The sequence below is a fragment of the Bufo bufo genome, chromosome 11 (genome assembly GCF_905171765.1).
Source record: "Bufo bufo chromosome 11, aBufBuf1.1, whole genome shotgun sequence".
Lineage (NCBI taxonomy): Eukaryota > Metazoa > Chordata > Amphibia > Anura > Bufonidae > Bufo > Bufo bufo.
This window is the reverse complement of record NC_053399.1, coordinates 20,558,107-20,575,385: the sequence shown is the minus strand read 5'-3', so window position 1 is coordinate 20,575,385 and position 17,279 is coordinate 20,558,107. Positions and strand designations below refer to the sequence as shown.

General features: G+C 47.9%; 1 protein-coding gene across 1 annotated transcript in view; it reads right to left on the bottom strand.

Annotated features, from left to right (window-relative positions):
* Positions 1 to 17,279, bottom strand: part of PPP4R3A (protein phosphatase 4 regulatory subunit 3A) — a 58,551-nt gene that overhangs the window by 14,602 nt on the left and 26,670 nt on the right. Inside the window, exons 7-9 of the mRNA XM_040412101.1 lie at positions 16,129 to 16,245; positions 9,313 to 9,444; positions 259 to 361 (exon numbers count right to left, since the gene is read on the bottom strand). Of these exons, the coding sequence (XP_040268035.1) occupies positions 259 to 361; positions 9,313 to 9,444; positions 16,129 to 16,245 (352 nt within the window). The remainder of the gene's footprint in view (positions 1 to 258; positions 362 to 9,312; positions 9,445 to 16,128; positions 16,246 to 17,279) is intronic.

Sequence of the window (17,279 nt, the reverse complement as noted above, 5' to 3'; positions counted from 1 at the left end):
GATCAGCGATCAGATAGGAATTGACTATATCATAGATTACCATGATGCAGTCAGTTTGGGTCAGGGGTGCCATGATCAGTCTGTGAGAATAGGCCGCCACACAGCCCCATTTCCAAGAGCAAGCGCGGTCGTGTGACCTTAACAAATTTCAGTGGTTTCCCTAAAGTACCCCTTTACTTCGGCCAGCCAAGGGATAACTCATTCTCTCCAGTGCATATGGAGAGAGAGATATGACAATACCCCTTTGGGCTTGCTGACCTTTACTGGGTTTCTCCTCTGTAGTGTTAGCCAGTAATGGAGCAGTGAGGACGTGCATGCAATGCTTGTAGAAGAAGCCTAAGAATTCAGTCTTCTCTGTTTTCTACAAAAACAAATAAAACAAAGGAGTTTGTTCCCAATGTACAGTTTGAATGACCAACAATTATGTCACTGGTCTCAGAATACACTACATACTTTTCAATACAGGCAGTGTACAACATACAAATAATTGACAGTTAAGAAAAAAATTATAATATTTACATCAGATGGAAAAACAAAGTAGATTATAACAAGTTAAGGTTCCATTCACACGTCCGTGGTGTGTTGCGGACCCGCAAATTGCGGATCCGCAACACACCCGCCCGGCACCCCTATAGAAATGCCTATTCTTGTCCGCAAGCTGCGGACAAGAATAGGACATGTTCTATCTTTTGCGGAGCTGCAGACCTGAAGATCGGGGCCGCGCTCCGCAAATGCGGATGCTGACAGCACACTGTGTGCTGTCCGCATCCATTCCGTCCCCATAGAGAATGAATGGGTCCGCACCCATTCCGCAAAATTGCGGAACGGATGCGGACCCTTTTGCGGACGTGTGAATGGAGCCTAAAAGAGAATGTCAGCCCTAAGAGAAATGTGTGGTAAAGGAAGGCAGACAACAAACTTCTTTGACCGTGCAGAACAGTAATGAATATCAATATTAAGATTATGTAATTAATAGTAATGGGAAAGAAATGCAATATAAAAAAGGTTCGCCAATTTATACTTAGATTTTTTTAAACGCCAGTCATGGAGCAACCATACACTACTCACAAAAAGTTAGGTATATTTGATTTGTGGGTGAAATTTCAGGATGAACCTAAAATGCCCTCTAACCTTTACAGGGGAACTTAATGTGACCTTCTCTAAACTTTTGGTTGCACATGTCCAACTGTTCAACTTTTTTTTGCACAACTTGCTGTTCTCTAACAAGGAGCTTAACGGCAAAATTCACAGGGGTTTGATCCATCAATAGCCCAAAAAATTTCCTGGTTCAATTAGAATTGGTAATTAAACAGTCCTCCTCATCATGCTGTTCACATTTTGACATCATGAGACCAAGACGACACCCAACAATTGATCAACAGTACCTCGCCATTGCGAGGCTTCAAGCAGGATGTTCTCAGACAGAAGTGGTCACTGAGCTTAGAGCATCACAGTGTGTCATCAGCAGGTTGTATCAGAGATAAAGAGAGACTGGAAGAGTCACAGAAAGGCAGAGAAGTGGACCTCCTTTGGTCACATCCCACACTGATGATCATTTAATTGCGAACAATGCCCTGCGGAACTGGATGATGAATGCCACACAACTCCAGACACATTTTTTTTTTTGAATCAAATCGTTTTTATTAAACAATAAATACATATTATAACATAATACAATATGTTGACTTTTTCTTTCTTTAAATTATCCACGATGCAGATTCAGTGAACAACAATACTCATAAGTATATCACCACTCAGTATTATCATGAATCCATACACTACATATACCTTTGCTAAAACATATTATGGGCAAAAAAAAAATTACCAGAAACTTGACCTTTCCAAACTCCCTCCCCCCCTTACCCTACCCTAACCCCCCAACCCTAACATTGGTCTTGACCATCACATGACTATATAACCACGTGGGTATGAGATAACCATTCAGTCCACATTTTTTCAAACTTCTGAGGGCACCCTCTCTTCACAAACACCCCTTTTTCGAGTACCAGCATGTCATGCACCTTCCGTTCAAACTCACTCAGTGTGGGCGGACTCCCCTGGATCCACCTCATAGCGATCAGTTTCCTGGCCACATATAGCAATCTCCCCGCAGCTACCCTAACCGGTTCATTTCCTCCAATTTCAGACACATACCCCAGAATACACACCTTAGGATCTTTTTGAATTCTTAATGTCAATTTACTATTAATCATCTCTACAACTTCCTCCCAATAATTAGCAACTACTGGACAAGACCACAACATATGTAACAAGTCTGCACCATCTTCCATACACTTTGGGCACTTGTCATCACCTCTTACTCCTATCTTTTTCAGGAACACCGGTGTTTTGTACACTCTGTGTATAATAAATAGTTGGGACAGTTTGCCCTGTTCACTTAGAGACACCTTGGGGACTGCTTCTAAAATATCTTCCCACATATCCTTAGACATATCCCCCACGTCAGCCTCCCACTTTTTCATTCTTGAAAGCGGATATCCCTCTAAGAATTTTTCCATTAGAAGAGCGTACACCTGTGATATTAACCCTCTTTTTCCCCCTCCCGACGGAAGAACAAGCTTATGGACCACCTCCACTTGAGCTATCACACATCCCTTCCGCATCGTGACCCCAAGGGCATGTCTTATTTGAAGATATTTATAAAACCACTCCTTGGGGATATTAAATTCCTGCTGCAGGCTTTGAAATGACTTACATGTCTTGTCCTTAATTAATTGTCCAATTCTCGTCACTCCATAAGTTTCCCAGTTCCTAAGTCCTGGTATGGCCAATAGTTCTGGCAACAAGTGGTTCTTTCCAATAGGTGAAAGTTCACTAATACCTCCCACTCCTCTTAGCAGCTTCACTTTTGCCCAAACTTTTTTCATGAGTTCAATCAGAGGAAGTTTTTCCCTCCCTGCATGCATTCCTAAACCTTCCAGAATGCCCATGAGGTCACGACTGCCCAGCCAATGCTGCAATATCTGCCCAGTCATGTCCGGTGCTTGTAGATCAATCCATCCCTTAAAATGCTGACATTGGGAAGCCAAAAAATAAATCCATGCGTTAGGGACAGCTAAGCCCCCTTCCGACTTAGAATACTGCAATGTCTCCAGTTTGATCCTAGCCTGTCCATACTTCCAAGTAAGATCTCTAAATATAGAGTGAATTTTCTTAAATCTATCCAGAGGGATCCAAACTGGAGCATTATTCAGTATATATAACAGTTGGGGCATCATAACCATTTTTAAAAGGTTAACTCTACCTACCACCGAAAGAAAGAGCCTACACCATGACCTCACTTTAAGCCTAAAAGTAGCTAGCAAAGGGGATAGATTTAGTTCTTCAAAATCCGCTAGTCTCGGTGTTATATGTAATCCCAGATATTTAAATTTATCCACCCAGGGCACCAAACTATCTACTTGTCTGCCTACCAGGGCCTGCCCGTCAATTGGCATCAAAGAGGATTTCTGCCAGTTTATCCGTAGTCCGGAAAAGCTACCAAATCTGTCAATCAATGCCATGGCCGTATCCAGGGACGCACCAGTATCGCCCAAGAAAAGTAGGGTATCATCAGCGTACATAGCCACTTTATTATGCAGTTCACCATATCTAAACCCCTCTATACTTGTAGATAAGCGAATATGCGCCGCCAACGGCTCTATTGCAAGAGCAAACAATAAGGGCGACAGTGGGCATCCCTGTCTGGAACCCCTGGCGAGGGGAAAACAGTCTGATAATCCTCCATTAGCTCTAATTCTCGCCTTAGGGCTAGAATACAGAACCTGTACCCACTGAATGAACCGTTCACCAAAGCCCATAATTCTCAGGACCCCCCACAAATACCTCCATTCCACACTATCAAACGCCTTAGCGGCGTCAAGCGCAAGCAAGGCCCTGTCACCACCATTGTCCGCCGGAATATTTAAACTAGTGTACAGCCTACGAAGGTTAATAGCCGTTGATTTTCCTGGCATAAATCCCGTCTGATCCGGATGTACTATGGTCAGAATTACCTTGGACAGCCTGTTCGCCAACACCTTCGCCAGTAGCTTAACATCAGCCGTGAGAAGTGAAATTGGCCTGTAGGAATCCGGTATTTTAGGATCCTTCCCAGGCTTAGGCAAAACCACAATTATAGCTTCCTGCATCGAATGTGGTAACGAACCTGCCTCCAATGAGTGCTCAAACACCTTAAGTAATTCAGGGAGTAATATCCCCTGTAGTTTTTTGTATATCTCTACTGGGAGACCATCAGCTCCAGGGGCCTTACCACTTGCCATGTCCCCAAGTGCAGCTTCCAGTTCCTCTAGTGTAATCGGCTCCTCTAGCCTCTCTCTATCTTCTTCTGACAGCACCGATAACTGCGCCTCCTCTAGGAAATCCTTCAGGGCCTCATCAGAACTAGATCCAGTGGAAGTATATAGAGATACATAGAAGCTTTTTAAAATTCCTAATATTCCTTTTGTGTCCTGACAACTGTTCCCCCTGTCATCTCTCAACTCCTGAATACAAGAGGAGCCTCTCTGAGCCTGCGAGACCACTGACAACAAATGACCCACCTTCTCTCCTTCCTCAAAAGATCTCTGACGGTAAAAGCTTCTCTTTCTATCTGCGGCCTGTACCAGATGACATCTCAGCTGCTCCTGAGCAACCTCCAGCGCCTCACTACTAACCATGGTGGGGGATCTACTAAACTCTCTCTCAGCCTCGGACACTAGTACATGCGCCTTGACATCCGCCTCTCTGGTCCTGGATTTATGTTTGTTGATTTCTTTCATCAGAACTCCCCTCAGAAATGCTTTCATGGCGTCCCATACACCTGGTATCGAAGCCGACCCTGTATTGATATCAAAAAATTCCTTAATTTCCATAGAAATCCCAGATAGGTCACCCAACACATTCAACCAATGAGGATTACACTTCCACAGCCTCGGTCCCTGTCTGAGCACCCCCAGGCACAAGTCAATCTGCACCAGAGAATGGTCAGACAACGACCGAGGATGATAAACAACATCCCTAACTAGTGGTAGCATTATGTCGTTAACAAGGGCCAGATCTATACGCGATAGTGAATGGTGCGTGGCGGATCTACATGAATATTCACGCTTATCCGGGTTACGCCGTCTCCATACATCTTGCACTCCTACCTCACCCAAAATATTCCTGAGAGCCGCACTCCCCGGTGAACCACCTGCTCCCTCCACCCGGCATCTATCTAGGGAGTCATTCATCGTGCAATTAAAGTCCCCAACCAACAGCCACGGCAGCCCAGGGAAGCCCGCCACAAAGCCCATGATCTCTCTTATTAATGGGGAAGCAAACGGTGGAGGCACATACACAGACACCAGCACCAGCTGTATTCCATCCACCTTACACACCACACACACATACCTGCCCTCAGCGTCCACACACTCCTGCATATGTTCATACCTGATACTCCTATGCACAATCATACTTACACCTCTAGAATGAGAGGAATGAGTTGAATGTAACGCATGGATCACCCAATTTTTATTCATCCAGTGTAAATTTTCTCCTGTCAAATGCGTTTCCTGAAGACAACATATAGCCGGCTGAAACCGCCCCAGATACTGAAAAATACACTGTCTTTTCCGTGCTTCAGCCATCCCTCTCACATTCCAGCTTAAGATTCTAATCGCCTGTGACATGGTAAAATTTTAAACCATATTTGAATCTCACACCCCATTCAGATAACACTCGCTCATAGTTCAAGACCCTAACCTTCCCCCCCAACCTTTTCCCTACCCCCCCACCCCCCTCCCTCCCTCTCATACTCAGGTTACTGTAGCTGGGGAAACCTTTCCCTTTCTTATCCACTTCCCACATTAAAACAAGGCAATCCGAGAGCAACATGCCCTTCAACCTACAATAAGCATAACAATTTATAACACTTTTCCTCAGGTAGAGAATCCTCCCCACAACTGAGAAATACATTTTACTATCATTACCGCCTGCTCCCTCCTCAGGAACTACCATTTGGTAGCATTACATAATACACTCCCTAACTGGTGCAACATTTAAAGCAATCCTAGAGTGTAAATGCATATATAACTTGAACATAAGAAACGTATATCTGCCTCCTTCAAGTGTCCAGGGCCCCACTTCTCAATTGTCGCTCGTGGACGTCCAGCCACTGCGTCGCCTCCTCCGGATCTTCAAAAAATCTGGTGGATCCCAATGCCACCACACGCAGTTTAGCAGGAAACAGCATAGCGTACTGGACTTGTAGAGCTCTCAGCCTTTTCTTTATATCCATAAATCTGCTTCTCCTCCGCTGCACTTCGTTGGAATAATCCGGAAATATGGATACTTTCACCCCATTCAGGACCATCTCCTCATTGTCCCTAGATTGTCGCAGGATAGTGTCCCGGTCTTTAAAATGGAGTATCTTCGCCAGTATGGGACGGGGAGGTCTGCCAGGCGGAAGCGGCCGCATGGGGACTCTGTGCGCCCGCTCCACCGCATATAATGAGGATAGACCTTTTTCATGAAATAATTGGTGCAGCCATTTTTCCACAAATTCGGTGGCATTATCCCCCTCCGTCTTCTCTGGCACACCCACAATCCGCAGGTTATTCCTTCTGGACCTGTTCTCCAGGTCATCTGTTTTGGCGTATAACGCCGCTATATCTTTAGCAGATGATTTTGCCGCCATTTGCATAGGCTGGATAACGTCCTCAATAGTGGACACCCTCTTCTCCAATTCAGAGGTGCGTTCTGTGATTTTGTGTAGGTCATGCCTAATTAAAGACACATCCGACCTCAGGCTGCCAACCTGTACTGTAAGCACCTTCAGTGTGCTGTTACAACTGGCCACAGCGGCCATAATATCTTTTAGAGTAGGCTCTGCTCCATCCACAACTTTAGGGCCTACCGCGTCTTTTGCCGGCCGTGCAGGGGTTAATGGCGGCCAATTTACCGCGTCCAGGGTCTCCCCGTCGGTGGATTCATCCTCTTGTCCAGAGGAAACCTGAGCGTCCATCTCCTTCTCCTCAGCCCAGTCTCCCCCAGCACTCTCCGTGCGAGCAAACCTGCTCAGCTTTGCGGCAGCCGTCTGTCTCGTCTTGGGCTGTAAGGCCGGCCCCTCTTCTTCCTCGGCGCCATGCCGACTCTCCTCTGGCCTGTCACAGCGCGGCCCTTTACCGGACTTTCTAGGCATGTCGGGACTCAAAAGATCAGCACCACACTCTCCTGTCTCCTCTCAACCACCAGGTAGGCAAGGATCTGCGAAATAGGGGGTTGCTACCACTCTAAAATCAGGATGTCTGCAGGAGCTCAGTGCGGTGCGACCTACTCCATGCGCTCTCAGGCCACGCCCCAACTCCAGACACATTTAAGGGAGGCGAGAGGCATCCAAGTGTCACGTCAAACCCTTTGAAACCATTTAAATCAGTGTGGTCTGCGTGCTAGACGACTTGCAAGGGTACCTGACCACACCACCAGGCACTGAAGGCATTGTCTTGCATGGGCCAGGGAGCATCTATGCTGGACGAGGGATTGGTGGGCCTCAGTGCTGTTCATTGATGAAAGTCTATTCACGCTGAGCAGCAATGATGGCCGCCAACGATGTTGGAGACGTCAAGGAGAGTGCTAACTGTTGTCACCAGACGAGCCTTTGGTGGTGGTGTTACAGCGTGGGCAGGTTGTGTCTAGTCAATACAGAACTGTCCTACACTTTGTGAATGGTACAGGGACAAGCCCATACTACTTAAATAACAGAATTAATCCAGTCATTGTGCCTCTGCGTGAACAACATAGGCCTAATTTTATCTTCATGGAGGACAATGCTCCAGCTCATCAAGGTCACATCATTAGGCAACGGCTGCTGGAGACTGGGGGACCTCAAATGGAGTGGCCAGCTCTTTCTCCAGACCTGAATCTCATTGAAAACCGATGGGATCAGCTGAGTTGCCGTGTAGAGGTTTGTAACTTTGTACCCCAGAACCTCAATGACCTGAAGGCCGCCTTCAACAAGAGTGGGATACCATGCCTCGGCAGACAATAAGTCGACTTGTGAACAGCCGAGACGTCATTGTCAAGCTGGAATTGATGCTCAAGGCTACATGACAGGTTATTGATACAATGACACTTTGTGGGGCTATACCTACCACTGGTTTTGGCTTCTGTTTCAATAAATTGTTTGAGATGAAGAAATCACTATGGCTGCTTCTACTTAAATGTCCGACTTCCACGATATATCATCACTGTAGCGGTAACCTTTCACTCAAAAGCCACATATTTTTAACTTTTTGTGAGTAGTGTAAATGACTTTGTACTGAATCCCAGCTGTGACAGTGAATGCCCCCAGGTGCCCTGGTATAAACAGAGACTTACATCCTCTGTGTTCATAGAACGAAAGCTGTAGGGACTGTTTCCTTGGGCTGTTTCTAGCTTCCTGTACTCTGGCGCAGGCACTGAACGGTAAGTGGAAGTGTCTACAGCATGCACAAATACAGGGATTCTGCTGCCTGTATATGTGCATGCAATTGATGCATTCTGTTACTGTTCAGCGCCTGCACTGACCTGAAGTAGACGACAAGAACAGCCCAAAGAAAACAGTCATAGGACCACCATCTTTAATCATATGGATGCAGAGGCTGTTAGGTCTCTTGGGGCAGCCAGTCACTGGCACAGCTGGGGTACAGTACAAGTTATTTATGCTTGCAATGAATAAACATGACTGTTTATGGCATTTTGTTTTTAGAAATTAAAAGGTATAACTTGGCCAATCTCTTTAACTTCCTAACAGTTCTGTTTAAGTGCTCCTGCAGCGGGGGCTGCTTTTGCCGCTCATACTTTTGGATTGGTAGCAGCTACAGATATTGGCCATCTTGTTTGAAAGCAGGCATTTATAGCTGTCAAAAAATACCATCGGAAGATATCGCTGTTAGAAATCGGGATGGCAGTGGATGCAGTTGAAAGTGAATGCAGATTTTAAAGCGTTTATTCCCAACTCTATTTCTGTGATATCTCCTGCTGATGTTGTGCTAATGCTGTAATTAGTATTGTATGAAAGCTGGACTGTCCGTTTTCAAACAAGACCAGGCTCATGTCTCTAGCTGCTACCAATCCAGAGTTATGAGCAGCTAAAGCAGCCCCCCAACCTTCTCTTTGCTGCCCAAGCTGTGTTGGGCAGAACTGTAAGGTGGTTAAGTTGGAAAATTAAAGCGTAAAAATTGTCACAAAACCATAAAAGTAAAGACAGAGCATTACACAAAAACTACACCGATGTACAGAAAGACAACAGACCACCACACACAATCCAGAAATAGCAGAGCATTTTCTTACACTTGTCGTTGCCAGCATGTTATCTGGATCTACCAAAGTTCTCAGAAGTCCTGTCAGCTGCACGGCTCCTCCCAACTCAGGATCAGTGTCACAAATCATGTGTTCAATGATTAGGTTAATCAGCAAGATGTCCTTAAAAAAACAGATAAAAAGGTTTACAGGTTAGGGAAACTTCATATCAGTTTTCTGTTCTTCTGATCCTTTAGAAGAAAGGAAAAAAAAAAAAAACGGAACCTGTAAAAAACTTGCAATCTGTTTGAGCCATTTCCATCAGAGATCCATTATTTTACATGGGAAAAAAAAGTATCCGTTTTTTTTCTTTATCTGTTGTTCTTCTGATGGATTCAAAGAACGGAAAAAGGAGACTTTTGTATTACTTACCAGTAAAGTCTCTTTCTCGCTCTTCCTTGGGGGACACAGGAAACCATGGGTATAGCTCTGCTCCCTAGGAGGCGTGACACTAAGTGAAAGCTGTAAGCCCCTCCTCCATCAGCTATACCCTTCAGCCTGGAGAAGAGACTGCCAGTTGCGTGTCCAAGTAGTGAAAGATAACCACCAACCGGAAAAAGAACCGTCAAGCCCCAACGGGGGCAACCAAGCCGGAACCACAACTGTAAACCCAAATGAAGGGCGGGTGCTGTGTCCCCCAAGGAAGAGCGAGAAAGAGACTTTACTGGTAAGTAATACAAAAGTCTCCTTTTCTCGCCCATATTCCTTGGGGGACACAGGAAACCATGGGACGTTCCAGAGCAGTCCCAGAAGGGAGGGACCAGAACAAACTAGACCAACACCGGAGGCATCAATCAACTGCCGCCTGCAACACCAGACGGCCTAAAGCAGCGTCAGCCGACGCATGAGTATGCACCCTGTAGAACTTGGTGAAGGTGTGCAAGGAGGACCAAGTGGCCGCCTTGCAAATCTGCTCCGTAGAAGCCCGATTTCTCTGAGCCCAGGAAGCCCCGACCGCTCTAGTGGAATGAGCGGTAACACCGAGGGGCGGAACCTTGCCCTTGGCGAGATAAGCCTCAGTAACAGCCATCTTGACAAAACGGGCGATAGCAACTTTGGATGCCGCCAACCCTCTGCGCGACCCCTCCGGAACCACAAAGAGCGAGTCAGTACGCCTGAAAGAGCTGGTTACCTCCAGGTAAACCTTGAGCGCCCTGACAACGTCCAGGCGATGAAGTTCCCTCTCCCTAGGGTGGGAAGGGGAAGGACACAAAGAGGGGAGAACGATGTCCTCGTTCAGATGAAAGGCGGAGACCACCTTAGGAAGGAAGGAAGGGACCGGACGAAGAACTACCTTGTCCTGGTGGAACACTAGGAAAGGTTCCAGACAGGAGAGTGCAGCCAATTCGGACACCCTCCGAAGAGAGGTGACGGCTACAAGGAAAATAACCTTGCAGGACAGAAGTCGCAAGGAAACCGTCCGCAGAGGCTCGAAAGGAGAAGCCTGGAGCGCTGAGAGAACCAGGTTCAGGTCCCAGGGCGGTACCGGAGGCCGGTACTGGGGAACCGCGTGAGCCACGCCCTGAAGGAAGGTCTTGACAGGACCAAGGGGGGCCAGTGGGCGCTGAAACAAAATGGACAGCGCAGACACCGGACCCTTCAAAGAACTAAGACCCAGACCTTGGGCAAGTCCGCTCTGCAGGAAGGACAAAACGGTGGGGAGAGAAAAGCGGAGCGGAGGAATCCCTAGATCGGCACAGAACCCCAAATAGGTCCTCCAGGTCCTATAATAGATCCTAGAAGAGGACGGCTTACGGGCGCGGATCATGGTGCGGACGACGTCCGCAGAAAAACCCCTACGTGTCAGGACGGTGGTCTCAACAACCACGCCGTCAAACGTAGGGACCTTAAACGCGGGTGGAAGATCGGTCCCTGAGAGAGAAGATCTTCCCTGGCGGGCAGCGGCCAGGGCGCGTCTGCCAGGAGCAGCATGAGGTCGGCATACCAAGACCGGCGGGGCCAGTCCGGAGCGACCAGAATCACCGAGACGCCTTCCGCCGCGATCTTCCGAAGGACCTTGGGCAGGAGTGGGATGGGAGGGAATATGTATGGACGCGCGAAGCCTCGCCAAGGAAGAACGAGGGCGTCGGCTCCGCAAGCTCCCGGATCCCTGGCCCTGGACAGATAGGCGGGGACCTTGTGATTGAACTTGGAGGCCATGAGGTCCACGTCCGGTATGCCCCAACGAAGGCAAATGGCCTCGAATACCTCCGGGTGAAGAGACCACTCGCCGGGGTCGACAGTGGTGCGACTGAGGAAGTCCGCCGCCCAATTGTCCACCCCTGGAATAAAAATTGCCGATAGGGCCGGGACGTGGGCTTCCGCCCAACGGAGAATGCTGGAGACCTCCCTCATTGCAGCAGCGCTGCGAGTGCCCCCCTGGTGGTTTATGTACGCCACAGCCGTGGCGTTGTCCGATTGTACACGAACTGGATGACCCTTCAACAGATGAGTCCAGTGTCGTAGAGACAAAAGGGCCGCTCTCAGCTCCAGGACATTGATCGAGAGTTTGGACTCCAATGGAGACCAAATGCCCTGGACGGATCGGGGAGGAAACACGCCTCCCCAGCCCAAGAGACTGGCATCGGTTGTAACCACCAACCAGTTGAGTGGCAGAAAAGACCTGCCCAGAAGAGGGGACTGTAACCACCAGCGGAGAGATGACCTCACCGGAGGCGATAGATGGAAGGGATGATCCAGAGACTGCGGCGATTTGTCCCAGGAGGAGAGGATCGCCCGTTGGAGAGGGCGGGAGTGAAACTGCGCAAACGGGATCGCCTCGAAGCAGGCAACCATCTGCCCCAAGACCCGCATGCAGAAGCGGAAGGACGGTCGACGGTGGAGAAGGAGACCCCGAACCGCCCCACGGAGGATCAGACGTTTTTCCGAGGGAAGACGTACTTCCGCCGCTCCCGTGTCTAAAAGCATTCCCAGGAAGACCAGTTGTCTGGAGGGGGGAAGGGAGGACTTGGGGAAGTTGATGACCCAACCGAACCTCGTCAGAGTCTCTAGAGTGAGATCCACGCTGGCAACCGCTTGAGAAAGGGACGGAGCCTTGATGAGGATATCGTCCAAGTACGGTAGCAGAAAAACACCCCTGGAACGGAGTAAGGCCAAAACCGGGGCCAGGACCTTGGTGAACACCCGGGGGGCTGTTGCCAGCCCAAAGGGAAGGGCGACAAACTGGAAGTGGAGGTCCCCCACGGCGAATCGGAGGAAGCGATGGTGACACCGGGCTACCGGAACATGGAGGTAGGCATCCTGTATATCGATGGAAGACATGAAATCTCCCTGCTCCAGGGAAGCCACCGCGGAACGGAGGGACTCCATCCGAAACCGTCGAAGGAGGAGAAAACGGTTGAGCTTTTTGAGGTCCAAAATGGGCCGCATGGAACCTCCCTTCTTGGGAACTACAAAGAGGTTCGAGTAGAACCCTTGGAACCTTTCCTCTAGAGGAACGGGGGTAATCACCCCCCTGTCCAGTAAGGCTTGAACGGCCGCGGAGAACGCAACCGCGCGTTTCGGGTCCCGTGGCGGGCGGGAGCGAAAGAACCGATCTGGAGGGAAGGATGCAAATTCGATTTTGTATCCGGAGCACACAATTTCGAGGGCCCAGGCGTCGGAGACGTGAGCCAACCAGACGTCCCTGAAAAGGAGGAGCCGGCCCCCCACCCGGGTGGGTGGGGGCGCGCCTTCAGGCAGAGGATTGCTTTGCTGCGGGTGTGCGGGCAGCCTGCGGCTTGCGCCAGGAGGGCTGCGCCCGAAAAAACGGCTTCCTATGCTTGTCCTGGGGAGGAGCCGAAGCGGCAGCTGTGGTGGGAGCCCCAGAGGCCCTGCGGGAGGACCGAAAACGAGACGCACCAGGGCGTCCGCGGGGGGCGCCCCTGGCTTGGGGTTGAGGAAGATGGGTGCTTTTACCACCCGTGGCCTCCGAAATAAGTTCGTCTAGGCGGACCCCGAAAAGGCGGGAACCCGCAAACGGCAGCCCCGCCAAGGAACGTTTGGAGGCAGCGTCCGCTTTCCAAACCTTCAGCCAGAGCTCCCTCCTGACGGAAACTGCCAGGGCGGAGGAGCGTGCAATAAGGGCTCCCGCATCAAGGGAGGCCTCACAAACAAAATTCCCGGCCCGAACAATAAGCTGGGCCAAGGAACGCAGGTCCTGGATAGGGACGTCCGAGTCCAACTCCTGTTCCAGCTGCGCACCCCAAGCAGAGATTGCTTTCCCTGCCCAAGCAGAGGCAAAAACCGGTCTGAGAGCAGAACCGGAGGCAGCAAAAATGCCCTTAGAAAGGGTCTCCATGCGACGGTCCTCCGCTGAGTAGCAGTGGCCATGTAGTAACAGTGGCCATGGGAGCCCAGGAGGCCTGTAGCAGCGGTGGGAGGGAGGAAGGGGAGGCTGGAGCAGCCTGTCTCACCATACGCTGTCTTCACCCTCAATCCATCCAGCGGGGTCGCCCCTTCAGCTCCTGGCACCGCAGTGGCAGGAAGCCGGGGGAGGGACTTGGCGTGCGGGCGACCCTGAGCTGGCGGGACGCAGGGGAGCGAGGCTGCCCTGGTCCACCTTGTCTTCTGTGGGGGAGGCGGCAGTGCGGAATTACCGGCACTGGCGCAACTCAACCCCGGGAGAAACAGAGGGGTCTAATGCGCCTCTGTTGTCCCTGTAAGTAGAAAAAAACCGAATTAAAAACAACAAATAACGCAAAAATAAAAAATCATAGGAAAACAACCCTGCATAAGCAGGGGGTGTCTTGCCTCCTTGGACACTAAGCAAAAACTGGCAGTCTCTTCTCCAGGCTGAAGGGTATAGCTGATGGAGGAGGGGCTTACAGCTTTCACTTAGTGTCACGCCTCCTAGGGAGCAGAGCTATACCCATGGTTTCCTGTGTCCCCCAAGGAATATGGGCGAGAAAATAAGACTACTTTCACACTGCCGTTTCTGGGTCCGCCTGTGAGATCCCTTTCAAGGCTCTCACAAGCGGCCCCAAACGGATCAGTTTGCATTCTGAATGGATAAGGATCCGTTCAGAATGCATCAGTTTGGCTCCGTTCCGCCTCCATTCCGCTCTGGAGGAGGACACCAAAACGCTGCTTGCAGCGTTTTGGTGTCCGCCTGGCGATGCGGAGACAAACAGATCCGTCCTGACTTACAATGTAAGTCAATAGGGACGGATCCGTTTACATTCACACAATACGGTGCAATTGTAAACGGATCTGTTCCCCATTGACTTTCAATGTAAGTCAGGACGTATCCGTTCTGAACGGATACCAGCGTTTGCATTTATAGGTGCGGATCAGTCTGTGCAGATACCAGACGGATCCGCACCTAACGCAGGTATGAAAGTAGCCTTACGGTGATGTTTTTACGGCAACATCCAAATAATAAATCTCCATGAGGGTGCTGACACACTTTCAGATTTTTTGATGCAGTTTTTTAAGCCAAAACCAGGAGTGGATTTTAAAAAAAAAAGTCAAGAAGTTGTATCCGTCAATACTTTTTTTTTCCTTTTATGATCCACTTCTGGTGTTGGCTGTAAAAACTGCATTAAAAGCTGAACGTGTGGCAGCACCCTAAGGGCTCTTTCACACGAGAGGATGCCGTGTGTGGAATCCGCTGCGTGAAAGAGAGCCAACCCCGTTCTGGACAGCAGAGACACGTAGCATTAACATGATTGATAACGCTCTTTGCTTCTCTGTGATCTTTTTACTACAAAATCACAGTGAGATAAAGTTGTCACCGTGATTTTGTAGTAAAAAGATCACCGAGAGGCACAGAGAATTATCAATCATGTTAATGCTCCGTGTCTCTACTGTCCAGAACAGGGCTTGGCTCTCTTTCACGCAGCAGATTCCACGCACAGCATCCTCTTGTGTGAAATCAAGATACTGTCAGTCATAGTCCCCTTGTGGGACTATTAGGTGGTAAAAAAAATAAATAACATTTATTAAATAAAAAAAATTCCATAAAAAAACAAAAATGACACTTTTTTTTCCATTGAAAATACACTTAAATGAAAAAAAATTAGCAAAAATAAATAAATAAAATCTCCCCCGTATATTTGGTATTGCCGCGTCCGTAACGACCCGGACTACATAAATATCACAAATTATTTCCTACAGTAAACGCCGTAAAAAACAAACAAAAAAAAACCAGAATTGCTAATTTATTCTTAGTTGCCACCAAAAAAAAAAAAGTAATTACAAGTGATCAAAAAGCGCTAGTTACTCCAAAATGATACCAATGAAAAATACAAGTCGTCCTGCAAAAATAAAACCCTCACGCAACTCCATAGAAATAAAAATAAAAAAGTTATGGGTCTTGGGAAGCGGCAATGTAAAAACATTTTTTTCTTTAAAAAAAAATAAGGGGTTTTATTGCAAAAAAAAGTAGTAAAACCTAAAAAAAACTATATGTATTTGGTATCACTGTAATCGTACTGACCCAGAGAATAAATATATTATGTTACTTATACCGAAAAATGAACGCCGTAAAATTTATAACGGAAAAACGCAGCGGCAGTATTGCTGTTTTTCCCCCATCTCCCTCCCAGAAAGAGTTAATCCGAAAGTTATGTGTACCCCAAAACGGCGCCATTAAAAACTACAACTTGTCCCGCAAAAAAATAAAAATAAAGCCCTCATAAAGCTATATAGACGGAAAACTAAAAAAGTTATAGCTCTTGGAACGCGACAATGAAAAAAAGGAAGAAAAACGCTCGGTCAGAAAGGCCCAAAACAGGCTGGTCACTAAGGGGTTAAAGAAAACTGATGTGAAAGCAATCAACAAGTTAATCCAGAAAAGGTGCTCACATCATCGTTCTGCTGCGACTCCTGCATAACAAACTCCCGCACCATGGATGGATTGTACTCCACAAGATAGGAGAAGATATCGGTGGCCGCACTGCGGACTTGTGTATCATCCATACCCTGGAAGGGACACACAGAAAACAAAGACATTGTATAAGGTCACATCCTTGTGGTGGACTGTGTGGAAAACTAAATACTCTAGAACTAAATAACTATGTGGCAGTAACAGGACAAATTGAATACAGAATTAAAAACCTGCTATATGTCATTTTATTCAATTACAGTAACTGTATACAGTTCAAAGGAATATGTCCTCAAAATACCATATTGTTTAAAACTGGATTTTTGTACTCACCGTAGAATCCTTTTCTCGTAGGATGCATTGGGGGACAGCACCATGGGTATATGCCCAGCTGCAACTAGGAGGCTGACACTAGTAGTAAAAAGTGTTGGCTCCTCCTATCTGGGCTATACCCACTGCAGATGCAGGAGCAAACCAGTATGTAGAAAAGCAGTAGGATCACAAAATAAAACTGTAAGCCAACAAGTCCTAAACCAGAGATGTACAAACTGAAAAGAATGGCGTGGTATTAAACAAGCAGGAAGTGCTCAAACCCACATGCAGTTGTGTATATATATATATATATATATATATATATATAAAAGCAAATCCTGCACTTGTGGCCCGTTGCTAATGACGACCCCTAGCAAAAATGCATACAGTGGAGGATGCCCACAGCGAACCACAATAGACATCCTACACAAGATAGCAATTATGTGGATGTGATAATCAATATAACAAAATAATAGCAAAGACAAGTGCACTTTGCGGTCTTACTAAACCCTCAAACTGATTTTAAAATTGAGAGATTAGCCAACATGTCCTATGGTGTAAGACATGTCTGAGGCCGAGCACCGCGCCAAGGTTTCTCAAACTCCAATTTAAATGTGCCTGCTTTCCATCTACAGGCTACATTTAGGTGCATCTGTGAGGCCTGGGCCATACCAGCCAGTCTTGAGTGGGACTCGCAGACTCCTCCCTCCTCCCATTGCTAGCATGGTTACATGCTGGAGGTAACTGGTGAGTTGTTTGTGAGTCGGCCTCATGCTCCTGTAATTTGCCCACTGGCTCCTGGTATTGCCCACATGGCACA